The 23,913-nt window shown below is 36.9% G+C and overlaps 1 protein-coding gene across 1 annotated transcript in view; it reads left to right on the plus strand.

The window, feature by feature from the left end:
* The window catches only part of PIK3C2G (phosphatidylinositol-4-phosphate 3-kinase catalytic subunit type 2 gamma), a gene marked incomplete at its 5' end in the record, with an annotated part of 318,729 nt that overhangs the window by 115,439 nt on the left and 179,377 nt on the right, over positions 1–23,913 (plus strand). The window contains 2 exon segments of the mRNA XM_081248761.1: positions 6,320–6,413; positions 17,058–17,152. Of these exon segments, the coding sequence (XP_081104887.1) occupies positions 6,320–6,413; positions 17,058–17,152 (189 nt within the window).

Raw genomic sequence — 23,913 nt, forward strand, 5'->3', positions numbered from 1 at the left:
AATGTTTGAGGGAAAAGAGGAGGAATGACAATTCCCAAGTCAGATGACTGCAAAGCCAATTTTTCATTCAGGGAAGACATAGGTTGATGTGCTGCTATCTTAGAAACAGGGCACAAGTGCTGATTCCTTGACTTATGGCCCCACTACAATAACACATGCCAAAACTATGTTGTATATCCAAAGTTTTCAAAGTGATGTCTATAGTCCTGAGGATGTTTACAGCGATGTCACAAGATCGAAGTTATTTCCATAATAATTCTAAGATGTCATTTCTCTTTATCACACTCATTCACTCATGAGTGTAGAGTGGGATTTTCCATAGACTACATGACATGCAATATTGCAACAAAGTTAATGCTGAAGCAGATAGAGAATTCAGCTGTCTTCCATTAAGCCAGACATTAGAGACAAAAATGTTAAACAAGATCATTCTTCTCACTAAATTTTTTCTTTGTGAAAATACAGACATATTTCATAGAAACAGTGTTCATGTTAGCCAGTAATGGGTTTATTAATGTCATATAAAATGAACTGATAAATATTTCTTAAATGTCCTGGTTTTATTTCTAATTGGTTATTGTTAATAGACATAACTCACATACACAAAAACTCTTTGGAATCTTCCATAATTTTTAAGAGTGTAAAAGGGTCCGGATACCAAAAAATAAATTAGAGAACTTTTATTGTACAGCAAATTCTAACCACTGACCAGTTTCTGCTTCTGCCTTGAGCCAAAAAATTACCTAAATACTTGATACTCTTCCTTTCCTGCCCATGTAAAGATTCAGTTCCAACTTATTTCTCTGCTTGACTTTAAACTTTATGTTTACCCTACATTGTTGGCAAAATATAAAGTTGATGTTTCACTGAAGTTTCTTTGAAAAATGTTTATCTTGAAGTTGTTTTAATTTTACTTATTTTTTTTCACATTTTGAGGTTTTTTGCCACGTCTTAGATTCTTTCTATCAACTTTTACAGTCAGTCTTCAAGGAGTATTTTTTCTTTGTGTCCAAATGTCCTCATTGGACAGTAAGCTATTTTAAGGTAATTCCTTAACAATTACTATACACAGTTATATTTACCTTAGCTATGGTATCTTGTCCTTTTTAGAAATCCCAGGGATGCAATTGTTAGCTCAATTCGGAAGCAACTAAACCCTGAATATATAGAATCACTGCTCACGAAACTCATATAAAACTGAATAGTAAGCCAGTCTTGATGTTTTTGCTTTTGACCATAATTGTTTCTTTGCTCCTCTCTTCAGAGATGCTTGGGAAACTAAATTATATAACGTAAGGTTACTTAAATGGACATTTAAAAAATTATGAATAACATTAAATAAGTGATTATTTCACTGGACTCTTCTTATGCCTAATTTTTTAAAATTTCATAATAAATGAAAATTTGTTTCACCTTACATAATCTCCTCCCCAACAAGTAATGGAATTTTACTGATCTTATATCCTTTTAATACCTCAAAACAGATAGATCTCCATTTATTACATTTTAAATTATCTATTTTCTTATTGATTATAAGGAAGTTTCTTATAAATATAAACAAAGACCTAATTGACATAAGCCTGATGAATCTTCTAACAAGACTTCCATTTATTCTCCAGACTCAAGGTGTTATGTCCATACCTATAGTAATTACTAATCCCAAGGTTAGCAGGGTCACTAGAGAGTGGCTCTGGTTTATTATCGGCAAAAATTATACTTATTTTTCAAGCAAATCAGGTCATTGGAAAGTACAATAACCTGGCTTGTGGAAAATTCAAAATAGGTTGCAGTTCTTCTGATACATATGACATTTCAGTGTGTAAATATCACACCACAGTCAGAGAACTAATATGGGTAGCCCTCACCTCATTGAGGAGCGAGTTACTGAGCATGAAATGCCAAGAACTATATCCCCAAAGATTAAATAGTTTCAGACAACATCACAGGAAAGAAATGCCAGGATTTGTGGAACATGTTTGTCCATTGATCTGTGGCTAAGTTCATGGCCCTGAAAAGGTATTAAGCATAAATTCTCCAGAGGCAGAGATCCCTATTTGGGCCTATCATGTTAAAAGAATATTCTCATTCAACTACAAGATATGAGACTTGTTCTTTTACTCAACAATGTGCACTCTATTAAAGGACATATGATTTGGATCTTTTTTCTAGTGGTAATATATTTGCAATTATTAATATATTTTCATAGTTAATTGAATGAGACTTACTTTAAAAATTATTTTTTTTAGTAACCAATAGAACTTTCATATAGAAAACTTGAAAAAGTAAGCATAAAAAAGGAAACTAAAGTCATCCATGACATTTCCATCCAGAAATTTGGTATTCATATTTTGATCCTTCCTTTTCCATCTTTCTTGTTAAGCATATGGAAAAATGCACACATTTTTCTAAATGGTATTATACTGCACAAATTGCACAATTTTTTCAAAATATTCTCATATTATTAAATATTATTTTAATATTTTAATGACAGCATGTATTTTATCATATGGTCATAGCACATTTAACTTAACTGCTTATTTTTAGATATTTATATTATTTCCAATTTTGTTTGCATACATATATCCTCACACACACCTTTGATTATTTTCTTAGGAAAAATTCCCAAAGTAGAATTGCTAGATACAGGAGTAAGCACATTTTAAAGATTCTTTTTAAATACATGTTCCCGTATATTGCCAGCAATATATGAAAGAGCCCATTTCGCAGGAACTTCACCAACACTGCCAGCATCTCTTTTAATGTGACCAACTCTTCCTAAAATAGTCAAATTCAAGTTATATTTGGATATGTTTTAATGTCGTTAGGTCTTAGTCACATCTCAAGATGTCTTGTGGTTCATTTCTTAGCAATTTCTCTTCCAATTTCTTCCTGAACTTCAAGCGACAGTAATGAATAAAAAGAGACATTCCTTTCTATGAAGGTGCAAAAACATTCTTCCCAGCATTTGCACATGTTAATACAATATATAATTTTCCTTTTGGACTATACTATACAGATATTACTAGTTTTTTGTTCTCCTGTTCCTGAGGAGCCTGAAAAAAAGAAAATAAACCTTTCTTTTCCATTACCTTCAGATTTGTTTTTCTCTTACTGTTTGACTGAGAGGGAAAAAAAATCTGGAATTTGTATGAGTGGTGTTTGTGGAATTAAGCCTATTGCTACCAATGTAAATTATCTCAGAGCACAAGAAATAAGATGGGCTCCATAGTATGATTTTCTTCATTATTATCTTCATGGCCAATGCATTTTTATTAATCACTCAACATGTATGGAGCATGGTGCTAAATTCTAGAAATAAAAAAAAAAGAAGATAGAACAATCTTTATCTTCAGTTTATATATTCACTAGCTGAGGAATGAAGATACATATATATAAAATGATAAATCCTAATACACACTAGCATATCCTAATTGCCCAGTGGATTTAACCACTCAAGGCCCTTGGAGTTCAGAGAAGTGATTGCTAAAGATTGGCGTAGTGGCCTTCAAGGGGATTTGATCCACATTTTGAAGGATGACTAAAACTTTAAGAAGAGAAGGGAGGGTGTTTCAAGCAGAGGTTACAGTGCTCACAAAGATGAGAATGAGCATAGGATTTTCAAAATAAAAATAACATACAATGAGCCAGAGCAGTTTATTCAGTATTACAGTAGTAGAAAAATCTGGAGTGTTCAGCCAGCCTTGAATATCTAAATGAATAGTATGGGCCTGAGAGGTCCTTTGAAAATAGAAAAACATTTAATGGTTTATGAGAAATGAACTTACAAAATAATTCTGGAAATGTTATAAGGTATTGCTATGAAAAATGCTAATACCAGCATGAGATAATTATGGCCTAGCATAGACAGTTGCAGAAGAAATTGAAACAAGTGTAGATGCTAGAGCCATTGGGATAGAAAAATCAACAGAACTTGGCAACTGATGAGATATAAAGATAAGAGACTACTAGGCATTCCACAAATATATTCAGTTATGCTTGGACTAGGGATATAAATGATTGAGCCTATCCTCAACCATGTGTATAGAATCCCATAGAGAAGGGTGTGGTGAACTCAACAGGGGGCTAGAAAGTGGCTGGGACAGCTTCACCAGTAAATTGATGCTTGAGCTTTGACTTCAAGGGTGAATAGAATTTCACCAGATGGAAAGGGGGAAAAATTAAATGAAGAGGGCAAAGAGGGAGAAAATATAACCATTAAAATTTCAGACCTACATGACTGGAGAAAGGTGATAACACAGACTGCAAGACAGAAGTCTGATAGTAGAGATGTTTTAAGTGGAATGATAATTAATTCAGTTTAGACATTTCTCAAATATGTGGAGAGTGTCCACCAATCTAGAGGCAATGCAGACACATATATGAATGAAACAGGCAAAATTTTTCTGATTTCAGAGTGTTTACCTTCTAGTGTTTGGAAATAAATACATAATTACCAGTATAGTGTTCACCAAAGGTTTTTGTTTTGTTGTGATGTTTGTTTTCTATTTTTCCTTCTTTGTTGTCATTCACATCAATAAGATAAAGTAGGCACACAGGAAGGCATGGATGACTAGTATCGGACCTAAGTCATCACTTAGGCAACAAAATATACCAACTAACTATTCCCTCTAAGACTTCAAACTGTCCTCAAACTGACCTTGACATCTACAAGCCACAGACAAATGGTTTAGTAATTGAGGATAATAAATTAGTCAATCACATTTCGAGAAAATATTTAGGAGACATTTAGGAGAAAATAAAGTCTTAGGGTGCTAAAACAAGCTGACCTTCTTCCAGCTTTGCATTTTTATTACACCATTTCTGCTCTCCATCTGTGCTTAATGCTATGCTAAGATGTCCTGACCTTAGCGGTACTTCTTGAGATGTGCCTGGACTACATTCTCACTAGGTCTTATTGCTAGAATGTTCATAGGGAGAAAATTATTGCAAAAGTATTTGCAGGTCAGAAATAAGGGTTTTGGATGACTAACCTTGGAAGTGAAATTCTTCTTGCAATTGAAATGCTCAATTTAAATGAAAAAAAAATATGTAACCTGTTTAAGCAGTGCATTTCAAACTGCTATCAAGGACAGTTGGGAGATACTGAGTAATGCCATTTTTTCCTTTACACTGTAGCTGCATAGTATTCATTTCACCCTTCAGTAACCTGACATGTTGAAAAGAGACTGGGCCTTGAAGACTTTAAAGTTTTCTGACATCCACAGTATTGAGACCCAGTCTTTAGAGCTCTCACCTGACTGGTTGAAAAGTATTTTGTTTGTTCCCATACAAAAGGATTTGGGGGTTTTGTTCATTCATGTCTTTGTTTTTAAGTGAATTACTATAAAAAGTTTCCTTCAAGTTTTAAATTATACATACTAATTTTTTAAGACTTGTTTAAAATTAATTGCTCTTATCAATACCCTTGTTATATCTACTAATCTACATACTAAGTATGGTGTCAAAGTTATATCTAGGCACTTCCCAGGAGCTAGAGATAATTGAATCTACTTCTACTGATGGAGCAAGAGAATGGCAATTGGAGGAGCCTATCAGAGGAGCACAGTCATCCCTCAGTATCCTCAGGAGATTAGTTCCAGGACCCCTGCAGATACCAAAACTCAGAAGCTTAAGTCCCCTACTTAAAATGGTGTAGTACAGTCAACCCTATGTACCCACAGATGAGAAACCTGCCAATATGAAGAGCAACTACAGGGTTTCAAATGCTAACTAAATTTAGTTCAGTAACAAACTTTTATTGTGTCTAATTGGTGCTAAATCTTACAACAGGCATTTGCAGTCCAAAAATGAGTAAGGCATAGTTACCCTCAAGAACTTAACAGTCTAGTAAGATTTAGCTGTATTGAGTTATTTGTGCTTATTTATTGTAAGATACTTTAGATTTCTGGTTTTCATTATCATCTGGCCAAAACTCATTTAAATATACCATATCCCACTTTTAATCATATATGCCATCAGGTCTCCAGCTGGTAATAATTTACTTAAATATATGGCTAAATAATAAGCAAAAATTTTTATATATTTTAGAAAATATCTTTTATAGTCTATAATCCACATTTTATAGGCAGGAAAGCTGGCAGGGATCTGAAAGTCAAAACAACTTTCTACTGCAGTTCATAGGAGAGTACAGACTATGAAAAAGAATGATTATTTGGTGCTAATGAGCATCTTAATTGATTGTGAGATTATTATTTTATCTAATGCATTGGAAGTGAAATTAATTCTCTGTTTTCTTGATATTTCTCATGCATTATTTTATACTGTTAACAGCTTAGTAGATATATTTACTATGTATTAGTTTTCCAGATCAAGAAATTCGTAAAGTGGCAGTTCAACAGTTAGACAACCTCTTGAATGATGAACTACTGGAATATCTCCCACAGCTAGTTCAGGTAAGAACAGCAAAGTTGCCAAGGGATTCCAGGATTTTAACCAATAATTCTCTAAAACAGTTCCCAGTGAATCAACAATAGACTACATAAAAGTGATAATTGCAATTTGGCCAGCCAGAGGGCTAAAAAATTATAGCTCATATGTCAATATGGGTACCACAGACATTCTCTAGCCAAAATTGGTTACAGTTACAAAAAAGGTATAAAAACGCCAAAAGGGAAAATTTTTAGAAAACGACTTCACTTATTAATTAGAACAGGAAAAAATTAGAAATGCTTGTGATGAAATATTTGTATCCAACTGTATATATAAAACAATAAAAAATTAACCGAATAAATATTATGTAGAAAATAGTCATTTACTAGGCATCCGCTCATAATATTTTTCTTGCTTTTCCCATATTCTAATATTAATTATAGATTATATAAAAGTGGTTTCTAATAACCAAATTCTGCTGCCAGGTAGTACACTTTTATGACATCAAATATCACAATATTGGAGTAATTTTGGAAAATAATATAAATTTATCTAGAAATACGATCAAGGATTGATTTAGTCTGAATATGTTGAAATATAAACAGTTACACAAATGGTCATGTATTGATATATGACTGAATATCCAAAATATAAGCAATGATTTTTTTTCTAAGTTAACTGTATACTGAATGCTGAATAGGTCTAAAACAGTGGTCTTTATGTTTTTCTTTTGTCTTGCTTTTTTTTTTTTGTGTGTGTGGTACGCGGGACTCTCACTGTTGTGGCCTCTCTCATTGCGGAGCACAGGCTCTGAACGCGCAGGCTCAGCGGCCATGGCTCATGGGCCCAGCCGCTCCGCGGCATGTGGGATCTTTCCAGACCGGGGCACGAACCCTTGTCCCCTGCATCGGCAGGCAGACTCTCAACCACTGTGCCACCAGGGGAGCCCTTTTGTCTTGCTTTTAACACAGGTATTTTCTTATCTGAAATGTCAGGTTGTAGTTACAAGCTATTTTAAGTGTCAGGTGCCTCAGGTTTTGAATTTAAGACAGGAGACCCTAAGACTGAAGTGGGGAGCTTCTATGAATAGCCTTGAGTACCATGTTACTTTACAAACAGAATATGCACTTCTCTAAAGGCCGCCTAAAGAGAGAGCTGGTTTAGAAATATATATACCATAGAGTTGCTTTTACCACTCCTTATAGTTTTGACTTCCCTAGGCTTGCCAGGATAGTGTAGTGAAAATGAAGATTAATGCAACTTGCAGGAACACTATTCATCTCATGCCTCATGAATATGGCAACCTGGCAACCTGCTGTATCTAACCAAACTCAAAAAAATAAGTTTTTACAAAAGTTTATATAGATTAAATCCATTTGAAAACCCCAATCTGAATCAATAACACTTGGCACCAGGAATGTCGCTGAGAGCCATATGCCTGTAAATGCAAATGCAAATTCATAGACAAGGTGAACACAGGGTCCAACATAGCAAATACACAGAGGTAAAGATAAGTAACATTGCAACTATTCTCTAATTAAAAATGATAGTTATAGGGCTTCCCTGGTGGTGCAGTGGTTGAGAGTCCGCCTGCCGATGCAGGGGACGCAGGTTCGTGCCCCACTCCAGGAGGATCCCACATGCCGTGCAGCGGCTGGGCCCATGAGCCATGGCCACTGAGCCTGCATGTCCGGAGCCTGTGCTCCGCAATGGGAGAGGCCACAGCAGTGAGAGCCCCGCGTACCGCAAAAAAAAATGATGATTATAAACTCAAGTGAGATGGAAAAAAATCTATGATGTGACTGGAAAATAAATGAAAGTTGAGAAGAATTTTCAAAACATTCATTGTGGGGTTTGCCCTTACACTTCAGTGCTCCACCCTGACATTAAAACTTTCCAAGACATGAGAGACCTTCAAGATGGTAGAAGAGTAAGATGTAGAGATCACCTTCATCCCCACAAATACATCTACATGTGGAACAACTCCTACAGAACACCTACTGAACGCTGGCAGAAAACGTCAGACTTCCCAAAAGGCAAGAAACTGGGTAGGGCAAAAGAAAAAAGAAAAAACAGAGACAAAAGAATACGGATGGGGCCTGCACCTATGGAAGGGAGCTGTGAAGGAGGAAAAGATTCCACACACTAGGAAGCCCCTTCACTGGCAGAGACGGGGTGTGGCAGGGGGGAAGGTTCAGAGCCACAGAGGAGAGCGCAGCAACGGGTGCGAAAGGCAAAGCGGAGAGATTCCCGCCCAGAGGATCGGTGCCAACCAGTACTCACCAGCCCGAGAGGCTTGTCTGCTCACCCGCCGGGGCAGGGGGGCACTGGGAGCTGAGGCTCAGGCTTCAGAGGTTGGATCCCAGGGAGAGGACTGGGGTTGGCTGTGTGAACACAGTGTGAAGGGGGCTAGTGCACCACAGCTAGCTGGGAGGGAGTCCGGGGAAAGGTCTGGAACTGCCGAAGAGGCTAGAGACCACTCTTTCAGGGTGCATGAGGAGAGGGGATTCAGAGCACCACCTAAACGAGATCCAGAGAGGGGCGCGAGCCACGGCTATTTGTGCGGACACCAGAGACGGGCATGAAACGCTAAGGCTTCTGCTGCAGCCACCAAGAAACCTGTGTGCAAGCACAGGTCACTATCCACACCTCCCCTCCCAGGAGCCTGTGCAACCTGCCACTTCCAGGATCCCGTGATCCAGGGACAACTTCCCCGGGAGAACAAACAGAGCCTCAGGCTGGTGCAACTCACGCTGGCCTCTGCTGCCGCAGGCTCGCCCCGCATTCCATACCCCTCCCTCCCCCTGGCCTGAGTGAGCCAGAGCCCCTGAATCAGCTGCTCCTTTAACCCCGTCCTGTCTGAGCAAAGAACAGATGCCCTCAGGTGACCTACATGCAGAGGCGGGGCTAAATCCAAAGCTGAACCCCAGGAGCTGTGCGAACAAAGAAGAGAAAGGGAAATCTCTCCCAGAAGCCTCAAGAGCAGCGGATTAAATCTCCACAATCAACTTGATGTACGCTGCATCTCTGGACTACCTGAAGAGACAACGAATCGTCCCAGAATTGAGGTGGTGGACTATGGGAACAGCAATATATATATATTTTTCCTTATTCTCTTTTTGTGAGTGTATATGTGTATGCGACTTTGTGTGATTTTGTCTGTATAGCTTTGCTTTTATCATTTATCCTAGGGTTCAGTCTGTCCTTTATTAATATTATTTTTAATTACTTTACAATTTTTTATTTTTTTAAATTATTTTTTATTTGGTACTTTAATAAATTTATTTTATTTTATTTTATTTTGCTTTGTTTCTTTTTTTCTCCCCTTTCTTCTGAGCCATGTGGCTGACAGGGTCTTGGTGCTCCAGCTGGCTATCAGCCATGTGCCTCTGAGGTGGAAGAGCAGAGTTCAGTACATTGGTCCACCAGAGACCTCCCAGCTCCACATAATATCACATCGTGAAAGCTCTCCCAGAGATCTCCATCTCAACACCAAGTCCCAGCTCCACTCAATGACCAGCAAGTAACAGTACCAGAAAACCTATGCCAAAAAACTAGCAAGACAGGAACACAACCCCACCCATTAGCAGAGAGGCTGCCTAAAATCAGAATAAGGTCACAAACACCCCCAAAACACACCACTAGATGCAATCCTGCCCACCAGAAAGACAAGCTGCAGCCTCATCCACCAGAACACAGGCTCTAGTCCCCTCCACCAGGAAGCCTACACAATCCACTGAACCAACCTAAGCCACTGGGGGCAGACATCAAAAACAAGGGGAACTACAGACCTGCAGCCTCTGAAAAGGAGACCCCCAAAACAGTAAGTTAAGCACAATGACAAGATAGAGAAACACACAGCAGTTGAAGGAGCAAGGTAAAAACCCTCCAGACCAAACAAATGAAGAGGAAATAAGCAGTCTATCTGAAAAAGAAGTCAGAATAATGATAGTAAAGATGATCCAAAATCTTGGAAATAGAATGGAGAAAATACAAGCAACATTTAACAAGGACCTAGAACACCTAAAGAGAAAAACAAACAATGATGAACAACACAATAAATGAAATTAAAAATTCTCTAGAAGGAATCAATAGTAGAATAACTGAGGCAGAAGAACAGATAAGTGACCAGGAAGATGAAATAGTGGAAATAACTACTGCAGAGCAGAATAAAGAAAAAAGAATGAAAATAATTGAGGACAGTCTCAGAGACTTCTGGGACAACATTAAGCACATGAACATTCCAAGTATAGGGGTTCCAGAAGCAGAAGAGAAAAAGAAAGGGACTGAGAAAATATTTGAAGAGATTACAGTTCAAAACTTCCGTAATATGGGAAAGGAAATAATCAAGTCCAGGAAGCACAGAGAGTCCCATACAGGATAAATCCAAGGAGAAACATGCCAAGACACATATTAATCACACTATCAAAAATTAAATGCAAAAAAATAAAAAATAAATAAAGAAGGTAGACAGAAAAAAAAATTAAATGCAAAGAAAAAATATTAAAAGCAGCAAGGGAAAAACAACAAATAACATACAAGGGAATCCACATATGGTTAACAGCTGGTCTTTCAGCAGAAACTCTGCAAACTAGAATGGAGTGGCAGGAAATATTTAAAGTGATGAAACGGAAACACCTACAACCAAGATTACTCTACCCAGCAAGGATCTCATTCAGATTTGATAGAGAAATTAAAACCTTTACAGACAAGCAAACACTAACAGAATTCACACCACCACACCAGCTTTACAACAAATGCTAAAGGGACTTCTCTAGGCAGGAAACAGAAGAGAAGGAAAAGACCTACAATAACAAACCCAAAACAAAACAATTACAAAAATGGAAATAGGAAAATACATATTAATAATTACCTTAAATGTAAATGGATAAAATGCTCCAACCAAAAGACACAGACTGGCCAAATGGATACAAAAACAAGACCCATATATATGCTGTCTACAAGAGACACACTTCAGACCTAGAGACACAAACAGACTGAAAGTGAGGAATGGAAAAAGATATTCCATGCCAATGGAAATCAAAAGAAAGCTGGAGTAGCAATTCTCATATCAGATAAAATAGACTTTAAAGAAAAGACTATTACAAGAGACAAAGAGGGACTCTACATTATGATCAAAGGATCAATCCAAGAAGAAGATATAACAACTGTAAATATGTATGCACCCAACATAGGAGCACCTTAATACCTAAGTCAAATGCTAACAGTCATAAATGGGGAAATCGACAGTAACACAATACTAGTAGGGGACTTTAACGCCCAACTTTCACCAATGGAGAGATCATCCAAAATGAACATAAAAAAGGACACACAAGCTTCAAATGATACATTTAACAAGATGGAATTAACTGATATTTATAGGACATTCCATCTCAAAACACCAGAATACACTTTCTTCTCAAGTGCTCATGGAACATTCTCCAGGATCGATCATATCTTGGGTCACAAATCAAACCTTGGTAAATTTAAGAAAATTGAAATCATATCAAGTATCTTTTCCGACCACAACGCTATGAGACTAGATATCAATTACAGGGAAAAAAATCTATAAAAAATACCAACACATGGAGGCTAAACCATACGCTACTTAATAACCAAGAGGTCATTGAACAAACTTAGGAGGAAATCAGAAAATACCCAGAAACAAATGACAATGAAAACACAATGACACCAAACCTATGGGATGCAGCAAAAGCAGTTCTAAGAGGGAAGTTTATAGCAATACAATCATACCTCAAGAAACAAGAAACATCTCAAACAAGCTAACCTTACAGCTAAAGCAATTAGAGAAAGAAGAAGAAAAAAACCCCAAAGTTAGCAGAAGGAAAGAAATCATAAAGATCAGGTCAGAAAGAAATGAAAAAGACATGAAGGAAACAATAGCAAAGATCAATAAAACTAAAAGCTGGTTCTTTGAGAAGATAAACGAAATTGAAAAACCATTAGCCAGACTCAGCAGGAAAAAAAGACAGAAGACTCAAATCAACAGAATTAGAAATGAAAAAGGAGAAGTAACAGCTGACACTGCAGAAATACAAAGCATCATGAGAGATTACTACAAGCAAATATATGCCAATAAAATGGACAACGTGGAAGAAATGTACAAATTCATAGAAATGCACAGCGTTCTGAGACTGAACCAGGAAGAAATAGAAAATATAAACAGACCAATCACAAGCACTGAAATTGAGACTGTGATTAAAAATCTTCCAACAAATAAAAGCCCAGGACCAGATGGCGTCACAGGTGAATTCTATCAAACATTTAGAGAAGACCTAACACCTATCCTTCTCAAACTCTTCCAAAATATAGCATAGGGAGGAACACTTCCAAACTCATTCTGCAAGGCCACTGTCACCCTGATACCAAAACCAGACAAAGATGTCACAAAGAAAGAAACTACAAACCAATATCACTGATGAACGTAGATGCAAAAATCCTCAACAAAATAATAGCAAACAGAGTCCAACAGCACATTAAAAGCATCACACACCATGATCAAGTGGGGTTTATCCCAGGAATGCAAGAATTCTTCAATATATGCAAATCAATAAATGTGATACACCATATTAACAAATTGAAGGAGAAAAACCATATGATCAACTCAATAGATGAAGAAAAAGCTTTTGACAAAATTCAACACCCATTTATGACAAAAACCCTCCAGAAAGTAGATATAGAGGGAGTTTACCTCAACATAATAAAGGCCATATATGAAACACACACAGCCAACATCGTTCTCAATGGTGAAAAACTAAAACCATTTCCACGAAGATCAGGAAAAAGACATGGTTGCCCACTCTCACCACTATTATTCAACATAGTTTTGGAAGTTTTAGCCACAGCAATCAGAGAAGAAAAAGAAGTAAAAGGAATCCAAATCGGAAAAGTAGAAGTAAAACTCTCACTGTTTGCAGATGACATGATACTATACATCCTAAAGCTGCTACCAGAAAACTACTAGAGCTAATCAATGAATTTGGTAAAGTAGCAGGAAACAAAATTAGTGCGCAGAAATCTCCTGCATTCCTGTACCCTAATGGTGAAAAATCTGAAAGAGAAATTAAGGAAACACTCTCATTTACCATTGCAACAAAAAGAATAAAATACCTAGGAATGAACCTACCTAAGGAGACAAAAGACCTGTATGCAGAAAACTATAAGACACTGATGACAGATATTAAAGGTGATACAAAGAGATGGAGAGATACGTTCTTGGATTGTAAGAATCAACATTGTGAAAATTACTCTACTACCCAAAGCAATCTACAGATTCAATGCAATCCCTATCAAACTACCAATGGAATTTTTCACATAACTAGAACAAAAAATTTCACAATTTGTGTGGAAACACCAAAAACCCCAAAGAGCCAAAGCAATCTTGTGAAAGAAAAAGGGAGCTGGAGGAATCAGGCTCCTGGATTTCAGACTATACAAAAAGCTACAGTAATCAAGACAGTATGGTACTGGCACAAAAACAGAAATATAGATCAATGTAACAGGATAGAAAGCCCAGAGATAAACCCACGCACGTGGTCACCTTACCTTTGATAAAGGAGGCAAGAATATACAATGGAGAAAAGACAGCCTTTTCAATAAGTGGTGCTGGGAAAACTGGACAGCTATATGTAAAAGAATGAAATTAGAACACTCCCTAACGCCATATACAAAAATAAACTCAAAATGGATTAAAGACCAAAATGGAAGGCCAGACACAATAAAACTCTTAGAGGAAAACAGGCAGAACACTCTATGACATAAATCACAGCAAGATCTTTTTGACCCATCTCCCAGAGAAATGGAAATAAAAACAAAAATAAATAAATGGGACCTAAAGAAACTTAAAAGCTTTTGCACAGCAAAGGAAACCATAAATGAGACCAAAAGACAACCCTTAGAATGGGAAAAAATATTTGCATTGAAGCAACCCACAAAGGATTAATCTCCAAAATTTACAAGCAGCTCATGTAGCTCAATGTCAAAAAAACAAACAACCCAATCCAAACATGGGCAGAAGACCCAAACAGACATTTCTCCAAAGAAGATATACAGATTGCCAACAAACACATGAAAGAATGCTCAACATCACTAATCATTAGAGAAATGCAAATCAAAACTACAATGAGGTATTATCTCACACCAATCAGAATGGCCATCATCAAAAAATCTACAAACTATAAATGCCTGGGAGGGTGTGGAGAAAAGGGAATCCTATTCACTGTTGGTGGGAATGTAAATTGATACAGCCACTATGGAGAACAGTATGGAGGTTCCTTAAAAAACTAAAAATAGAACTACCATACAACTCAGCAATCCCACCTCTGGACATGTACCCTGAGAAAACCATAATTCAAAAACAGTTATGTACCACAATGTTAACTGCAGCTCTGTTTACAATAGCCACGACATGGAAGCAACCTAAGTGTCAATAGACAGATGAATGGATATAGAAGATGTGGCACATATATACAATGGAATATTTCTCAGCCATAAAAAGAAACAAAATTGAGTTATTTGTAGTGAGGTGGATGGACCTGGAGTCTGTTGTACAGAGTGAAGTACGTCAGAAAGAGAAAAACAAATACCATATGCTAACACATATATATGGAATCTAAAAAAAAAAAAAAAGGTCTGATGAACCTAGTGACAAGACAGCAATAAAGACGCAGGCGTAGAGAATGGACTTGAGGACAGGGGAAGGGGAAGGGGAAGCTGGGACGAAGTGAGAGGGTAGCCTGGACTTATGCATACTACCAAATATAAAATAGATAACTAGTGCGAATCAGCCACATAGCACAGGGAGATCAGCTCAGTGCTTTGTGACCACCTAGAGGGGTGGGATAAGGAGGGTGGGAGGGAGATGCAAGAGGCAGGAGATATGGGTATATATGTATATGTATAGTTGATTCACTTTGTTATAAAGCAAAAACTAACACACCATTGTAAAGCAATTATACTCCAATAAAGATGTTTAAAAAAAAACTTTACAAGACATAATCTAATCCTACCCTGCTGATTACTTTCTGGATTCATTTTATTTTTGTTATGCATTGTTTTATTAGAATTAAACAGGCTATATTAAAGAGCAATAAGAATGGACTTTAAGACCATAATGAAAACAGAAAGTATGGCGTATAGCTAGAAATCAAATAAGACACAGACCCAGAGGCACTGCAAACCACAGACCGTAACAATGCAGGTAGGTTTCAAGAAGAGAGTTCAAAATAATGCAGTATGCACCAAAAATATTGCCTACCTCCTAGATGGTGAGGCAGGATGCAGGTGGACATTGTAGCAGTAGACAGAGTGAGCAGGGCGTTTGGAAGTAAGGACGGCAATTCAAGATCTATAAGTAGTTACTGGGTTCAGAAAGAAATCACAGGGAAATCTGAAAAGAAAGATAAAAGACAAGCACAGAAGTAAATTCTGAGACATCTCTCCTGGTCATATGCTCATAGGATATGTTCACTATAAGGGCATGAACACAACCCATGATCTAGTCAGTCCAGTATTAGCATGTAAATTAAAGAAGCCCGCAACTGCAGTTTAAGACAACACACATTATGGTCTTATATATTCAGACAACATTGAGAGATTATGCAAATTTTTTGAAATCATCTTTGACATTCTCACACTTTGAGAATTCATAAATGTTCCCATCCTTGAGGATGGTTAGCATACTGAGGTGTTTCTTCAGGTGTGCGTTAAATGAATGTTGTACCCACTTTTTTCTGCTGTCTATACTGTGATATAAAACCTGGCTTAAACTCTGTGTGTGTGTGTGTCTGTGTGTTTGTGTGTGTGTGTGTGTGTGAGAGAGAGAGAGAGAGAGAGACTTAAATGGCTTACTGGGCAACAAACCGTAGAATCTTTGCTTCTCAAGCAGGGATAAGCATTTTTAGGAAGATAGGAAGAAAACCTGACTTTCATTTTCACAACTTATTCAGATTCCTGAGATGATGGGGGCCCAGATACTTACTGACTGCCAATGGTGAAGTCCCTATAGAGTGTGGGTGGAGGTCTGAATTAGGTCCCTAAGGAGATCAAAGGTTGCTATTGATGATTGTGTTTCCCACCATTGTTGGGTATACTAGAAAACATTAGAAAGTTGTTCCCAGTGCAGATGAAGGCATGGGAGATTTGGGGATGGGTGAATTATGGTGGGAACAGTCAGCTTTGAAACCTATAAGGAAAGCTTCAAAGCCTGCAGATTAATACTCAGTTGGTGATTTCATTTAAGGCTTTGAGTGTGTATTAATTTCATCTCCAAAAGAAGAGAAACATCTACTGCTTAATAATGCCATTTTTATATCCAAACACTGTTCATGATATTATTTTTTGTGCCAAGATTATTTTCCTAGGCATGGTTGAACTCCACCAACAACCTGCTCCTATTTATTATCCTGTGATACTAAAGCAAAAATAAGGAAAGGAAGCAGACTACACACCCCCAATTGTGTGTTGTGTGTATGCTCTGTTATTAGTTATACACCAACTAATAAAGCTATCAAATATAAACATTCTGTTAAAACGTTGATGCTGTTTTCTCTGTCTTTCTCAAGACTCTTAGGTCCCTTTGTATTTGCTGTAATTTTGTTACTGAGGAAAGAAAGAAAAAAAGAAACTAATTGTATCTCTTATTTCAGGCTGTCAAGTTTGAATGGAACCTTGAAAGTCCTCTAGTGCAACTTCTGTTACACCGCTCACTGCAAAGCATCCAGATTGCCCATCGTCTTCACTGGTAAGATTAACCAAAATAGGTTAGGATACCTTTTTTTATTGTCAACTTTTCTCTGTGGGGCAGCTTTCCCTTGTAATTGATACAAACTTCCCCTTAAAATTCAGCCAAATTTGAGTCTTTGTCAAGGTTATTTTTATTTATGAGTATAATTTAACTGTCATCATCTTCAAAATCTTCCTTTCATACCGTTGCTGCTCTTTAAATCCAACCAGAGTTTTAACTCTGGATGATACCTTTCCTATAGCTTTAAATCACAAGGTCTACATGTGATCACATCTACTTGCTTAATATTTCAATATAAAATCTAGTTATAAGACTGTGTATGTTTTGGAAGAATGTATGCTTTAAAAGAAATTTCTGCACAATATTAGTTATAAACATTGGGGTCTAAAGACCAATGTGTGCTCTTTAAGTTAAAAATTCCTACAGCACTAAACTTTTCCCAAAGCATAAATTTTGAAAATTATTAGTGGAGAAGTCAGACTTATTTAAGAGATACCAGAATTCCTCATCATAACCTGCTCCTGGTCCTACTGAACAAGGTATTCTTTGGATGCTGTTCTCCCTACTTTTATTATAACATTGTAAATTCACACAAAACTTTTAGCAATTACAAATGTCAGTGACCTAAGGATGAAATTGAATCTATCCTTTGTCCTCACATATGTATAACAAGCATCATTTATTGGCTTCAATTGCTAGTGGAGAACTTTAATAAGAAAAAAAGGAAGTCAATATCATTTTTGAATATCATGTTTTTCTGCTTCAAAAAACATTACTTGTGTTGACATCACTCTTCCCATGAAAATGACTCAAGGATTTCATAGCAAAATAGAAATACAAGGAATTGTCAAGCACTAATATTTGATTTGATGCTGAATTTCATTTCAAATTCCTAATAGAAATGCCAGGGCATTTTCCTCTAGTATGTCTAGTATGTCCCTACCATTTTTCGATCAGCTACTTTGGTGGGAAGTTAAGTGGATACACTTGTTGGTGTTTTACTGTCATAATAAAGCTAGAACTCCATTAACCTCAATGTTTATTTCCCTTAAAACTTCACTTTTTTTCACTTTTCACTTTTTTTAACATATGTTTATTCAAATGAAGGCATATTAAAAAATAACATGACCACCTAACAATCTTGATTTAAATATTTGAACCAAAACATAATATAAAATATATAAAGTAAAAAAGCATATAGAAAGATAATTTTTAAAAAATAGAATAAAATATTAAGGACTTATCCTAATACATTGATTGTTATAATACTAATTCTAGAGCCACCTTAGTAAGTTCTTCATCTGCTAAAAGGGTGTGAAAAGTGGAGTAATTTGAAAGACAGCAATGAGTGCAGAGTTGTCAATCAATGTCATACTTGCAGATTCACAATAAATAGAATAATGTCACTGTTTCCAAAGAAGTTAGGAGGAAAGACTTTCTAAGTATAGTTCTCACCCTTATAAAAAAGAGAAAAACCAATAACAAAGTCCATTTCTCTTCTCACTAATTTAAGAGAGTGAGTAAGTTAGAAGGGCTAGAAAAGAATATAAGTTATAAATGGACTGCTTGTTTCTGAATGCTTAATTTGTGAAAATATGGAAAAGGAAAATGAAAACATGGAGGGAAATATTTAATTACCCACATTCTTTTAAAACTTAAATAAAAATTAAGAATCAGGCAAAATATCCTAAGCATCAAAGAACATCACATATATTTAGAATATATCTTGGAGTTAAAAAATAATAGCTGCTGGTGCATAGCATCATATTTAGGGGACATTTGTTTGTAGAATATTGATTTTTTGTGTGTAGGATATTGTGTTAAAACTTTAAAGATGCAGCTCAGACCCTTCATGATACACTTAAAAATATTCTCAATATATCTTTCCTTAAAAAACAAAACAACAACAACAACAAAAGCCAATACCCTGTAATTTTTTAAAAAGATAGAGATCCATCAGACATCAGTTTAATGATTTTTCTCCACTCGGGTGAGCTCCTGCTTCCTCATATTCAGCATGTTCAACACTGAACGCAGTAACTTACCCTGCTCACTCAGGTTTTGGAGGCTTTTCTGGATCTTCCCCGTTTCTCACGAATATGCCCAGTTGTTTACCAAGCCCTATAATCCTATACCTCCTAAATAGCTCTCCCCCCATCCACTGCTTCCAACTGTCACTGCCACTGATCAGAATGTTGCCTCATCAGATACTGAGTTATGAATAAACAGGCTTGCACAGAAACCATCTTGACTACTTGCCATCACTGTGGGTAGCCTTCCTGAAAAGGGAAATTGACTTGGAGTTACTGTTGGAAGGGTGATGTAGGATGAGTACCCCCTATTTTTCATGGAAAGGGAGGTAACAATAAGCTTTGGATTGGGAAGGTTTAAAAGCTTTCAATCACAATTTGCACCCTAAAAAGTGACTGTAAATGGGTACAGTAGCATTTGGAGTTCACAACTAGGAGGCCCCTCCCCCATCATATAACAATTACAGAAACTTAAACTCAGTGCCCCTTTCCATTTTGAATAAGAAACAAACAGCTGTCACTAGCTGATAGTGAGATATTGGGTTGAATGGGGCTCCCCAAAAGATATACCTACATCTTAACTCCAGGAACCTGTAACTAAGACCTTATTCGGAAAAAGGGTATTTGAAGATGTAATTAAATTTAAAATCTTGAGATTAAATCATCCTTTATTATCAGGGTGGGTCCTAAATCCAATGACAAGTGTCCTTATAAGAGACAGAGGAAAAGATGCACACAAACAGAAAAGGCCATGTAGAGATGGAGTCAATACAGCCCAGAACCAAGGATTGTCCAGGGTCACCAGAAGCTGGAAGAGTCAAGGAAGGATTCTCCCCTAGAGCCTTGAAAGGGAGTACAACCTATCTTGATTTCAAACTTCTGGTGTCCCGAACTGTGAGATTAATTTCTATTGTTTAAGCTGTCAGTTAGTATTAGTTTGTTATGGCAGCCACAGGAAATACACAGCAAGGAAAGGACTTTATGAAGGGCTCTAACTAGATTGGCTCTGATGTCACATCATGCAGGAAGCTTTCCTTGACCCTCTCCCCAGCCACTCTCCAGGGTTGATTGAGTATTGCTCCCATGTTGTATCCCAGAGTATACTCTACATGACTCAGCAGATGTCGTGTCACACAACCTTAACACTTCTATTCCCCTGTCTGCTTCCACTCCCAGTCCATATAGTGGCTAATGATAGCAATCATGTCATACTCATCAGCATACTAATCACATCAATGTCTGGAACTCAAGAGGTGCTGAAAAAAATGTTTTTAAAATCACAGAACCATAGAAATTTCTTTAAGGCTGTCAATATTTTCACATGCTGGGAATTCAGTGCATTCTCAAAGGCACTGTTAGTGCTCTAGCCAAATCCCCTTTACCTGGCTGGTGGACCCATCTTGCAGCTTCTGTGAGTATTGACTGCCAACTGACAACTGTCTCTTCTCTGGAGCGTCGTTCTCTGCTAACATAGCTACCTGGCCTGGGAAGTGGGAAATCTTTAAGGTACAATTTACATTCCAGAACCTCCCCAGGGATGAATCAAAGCTAGATGTGACCTGACCTCCTGGTTAACTCCTTCCCCTCCCCTACAATGCTTCTCTTACTTCCTTAAAGGTTTTTTCCTAAAGAGCACTCCTTCAGTAAATCACATACACCTTAATTCCTGTCTCATAGTTTGTTCTAGGGAAGCTTACCTAAGATAAGCATTTCTTTATTGAAGAAAAAGAATTTAAATATGTGTGTTTTAAAAATTGGAGCATCAGTATGCTAGGGATGTTTCACAAATGGAACAGCAGTATTGCAGTCTTTCATACTCCTAATGCTAGTTTGATTGAATGAGCTCCAAGAGAACCATTTTGAATCGAAATCTGTATAAATTGTTTTTTAAGGCCTATCCTACAAAACTCTGAAAGCATTCCTTTCAAAGTGTGGGGTTAACCTGAGATGAAACACACATTTGCAAACTGGCGGCAATTTTTTTCTGGTTTATTCACTGATATAGCACAAGCACCTAGGGCATTACTTGGCACTTGATAAATATTAAATAAATTTTTACTGAATGAATGAATAGGACAAAGTTGCCCAACTGGGTACATGCAGACTTGTGACATAAGAGGGCTGTTTGAGCAGTCACTGTGTCTTGATGCCAAACAGATTTGGCAAGACTAGAACGATGTCAGGACATTGGCCCAGTCAGGTACAAGGCAATGCATATCACTAGTGAAGTCAGAACTGGATTGGAGGGAGAATGTGAGCAGAAGTCAGGGACTAACCTGAGTCGGGAATTAAGGCCTGAAAAACAAGCTGATGCAATGTCTGCTGGACCAGTTGGGAGAACCATGGAGTGAATTAAGGCCGTGGTGTCTCTGGGATCACGAGGACTTTCCAAGGTGGCCCCTGGTATTAAAGGACTACGTGAGCTTTAATATACTATGCATAAAATTGAGATGATGCGAAATCTGCCCATTCATTTTCTCAACAATCTAAACTTATCTAGAATTTTGGGGCAATTTCTCAAATCAGGGACTACTCTAAATAAAGCAAAATAATGTGGAAATTTTGCATCATGTGATTTGAAGTCCTATGTTCCCCTCACCCCCTCTCCTAAATATGTCTCCCCAGTGCCTGCAATTCTCTCATTAGCAAGTCACTCCTTTAGGTTAACATTGTTCCCTCCCAGAATTTCTCTTCTCATGTAAAAAGTATATATATTCAGAACATAATGCTTATGATGAATTAGTTTATCATTTTTTCATTTATGTGACAAATGTTGAGATGTTAGACATTGTTGAACTATTAAGGATATGGGAATAGAATCTAAAAAAGAGTGGATATATGTATATGTATAACTGATTCACTTTTCTGTACAGCAGAAACTAACACATTTTAAATCCACTATACTCCAATAAAAACTAATTTTAAGCAAAAGGATAGACTAGAATGGTCCTTGCCTAAAGAAGCTCACAAGCTAACAACACATTAGCATCCAGGGAGCAGGAAGAAGCCCACAGGCTGTGTGGCAGGAACAGAGTAGAAAGAGTAAGCTGACCACAGATTCTGTCCGTTTTACGGTTTTGCCCATGACCTGTTCCAAATATAAGCACCAGGCAGAGAGGCAAGTCTGGCCATGAAGTAAATAAAAAAGCCTCAACTGCGCTCCCATTCTGTCAGAGTTAAATACTGATAAAGGCATACAAATGAATATATAAAGGAGGTAAATGCTCCCTCTGCTTTGATGTCTGGAACACTCCCTGAAGTAAGAGTAAAGAGCTGTACTTTAGGGAGTTACTGCGGTATAATAGGGCACGCGTGATACAGAATCAATAGGAGGTTTTAAAGCCTCCATCCTTTACCTTCTAGAATCATTATATTGCTACTAATTCACCTTTTTACCTTTACAGTGTAATAAATAATAAATTATTGCTTCACTTTTTTGTAAGGGGAAGATATGTCTTGTTGTCATTTAATATTGATCTGTTATAATCATCTTTCACCCTGTCACTCTCAGAAAAGTATACACCAGATAAAATCCCTACAATGAGCAACTCACTAAACTAATGACAGCTTTTCTCTACTCCAACCAACCTGAAAAAAAAAGTGATGGCTATTTGTAAGAAAGTTTACATTTTACATAATAATCTGTAAAATTCATTAGCACAGTTTTCTAGTTAAGGTGTAATATAAGAACAATTGTTTTTGTCTGTTTCATTTTTATTTTACATAATAGAGGTTATATGTAGTTCCTTTAGTAAAAAAGATTTATTGAAAAACAGAATACAATTTTTAAGTTATTTTCTAATATCATTTAAGTCTTTTTACTCCTATTAAATATATATGAAAATAGAATCTGATACAAAGCTCTTCCATAGATCCATGCAAAAACCAGGAACAGAGCTCCACCTTAAATATATCCCTAGTTTAAATTATTTTCCCTTTAAATTCTTCTATTTTGTTAAATAAGTGAATAGTTGTAAAAATGCACATTTTGTATATACTGTATGTACTGACTTCAAATGTTGGAATTCAGACACCTGGCCTTTGGGAACTAAACTTTCTGATCCAGTCTCTTGCAATTTTTCGTTATAATAGCCACATGCAATTACATCATTGCTTCCTTAGGTAGTAATCTGGTTTCCTTATAATAATATTAGCTCCTCTCTGTCATAGTTTATGTTACAGATTTGGGTTAAGACCTTGAAAAACATCATTATACTGCTTAAGTTTTGTTGTTTCTCAATGAAGAAGAGCAGGAAAAAGATCTGGATTGGTGATAAGGAATAGGAACGTATCAGCACGTTGATGGTACTGGACCCAGATAAAGAAAGGGAGAGAATCAGAGCGTCATGTCGAAGATGTTTTTAGGTACCAGGTCTAGAAGTAGCACACAGCACTTCGGCCTATATTCCATAGGTGGGAAGTCAGTAAGAAGACCCCAGCCACTGCAAGGGAGTATAGGAAAGCAGACCAGGTGTACATCTATATACAGAAGCAAAATGCTGTTGGATCTGGTAAACCCAGAGCAGGGTCTGCCACAGAGGTAAAAGCCATATAGATGACTCAAGAAGTTTGGCCATTAAGTGATAAAGAGTACTTGAAAAGAAAACCAGTACTCACCTTTACATGTATTAATTGGCTTCTTTTCAAAAACTGAAATTGTCTCAACAGATAAAAAATACTACTACCTAACTACCTGATTAAGAATCATCATTTTGACAGACATCCTCT

The sequence above is a fragment of the Mesoplodon bidens genome, assembly GCF_964165515.1.
Source record: "Mesoplodon bidens genome assembly, chromosome: 11".
Lineage (NCBI taxonomy): Eukaryota > Metazoa > Chordata > Mammalia > Artiodactyla > Ziphiidae > Mesoplodon > Mesoplodon bidens.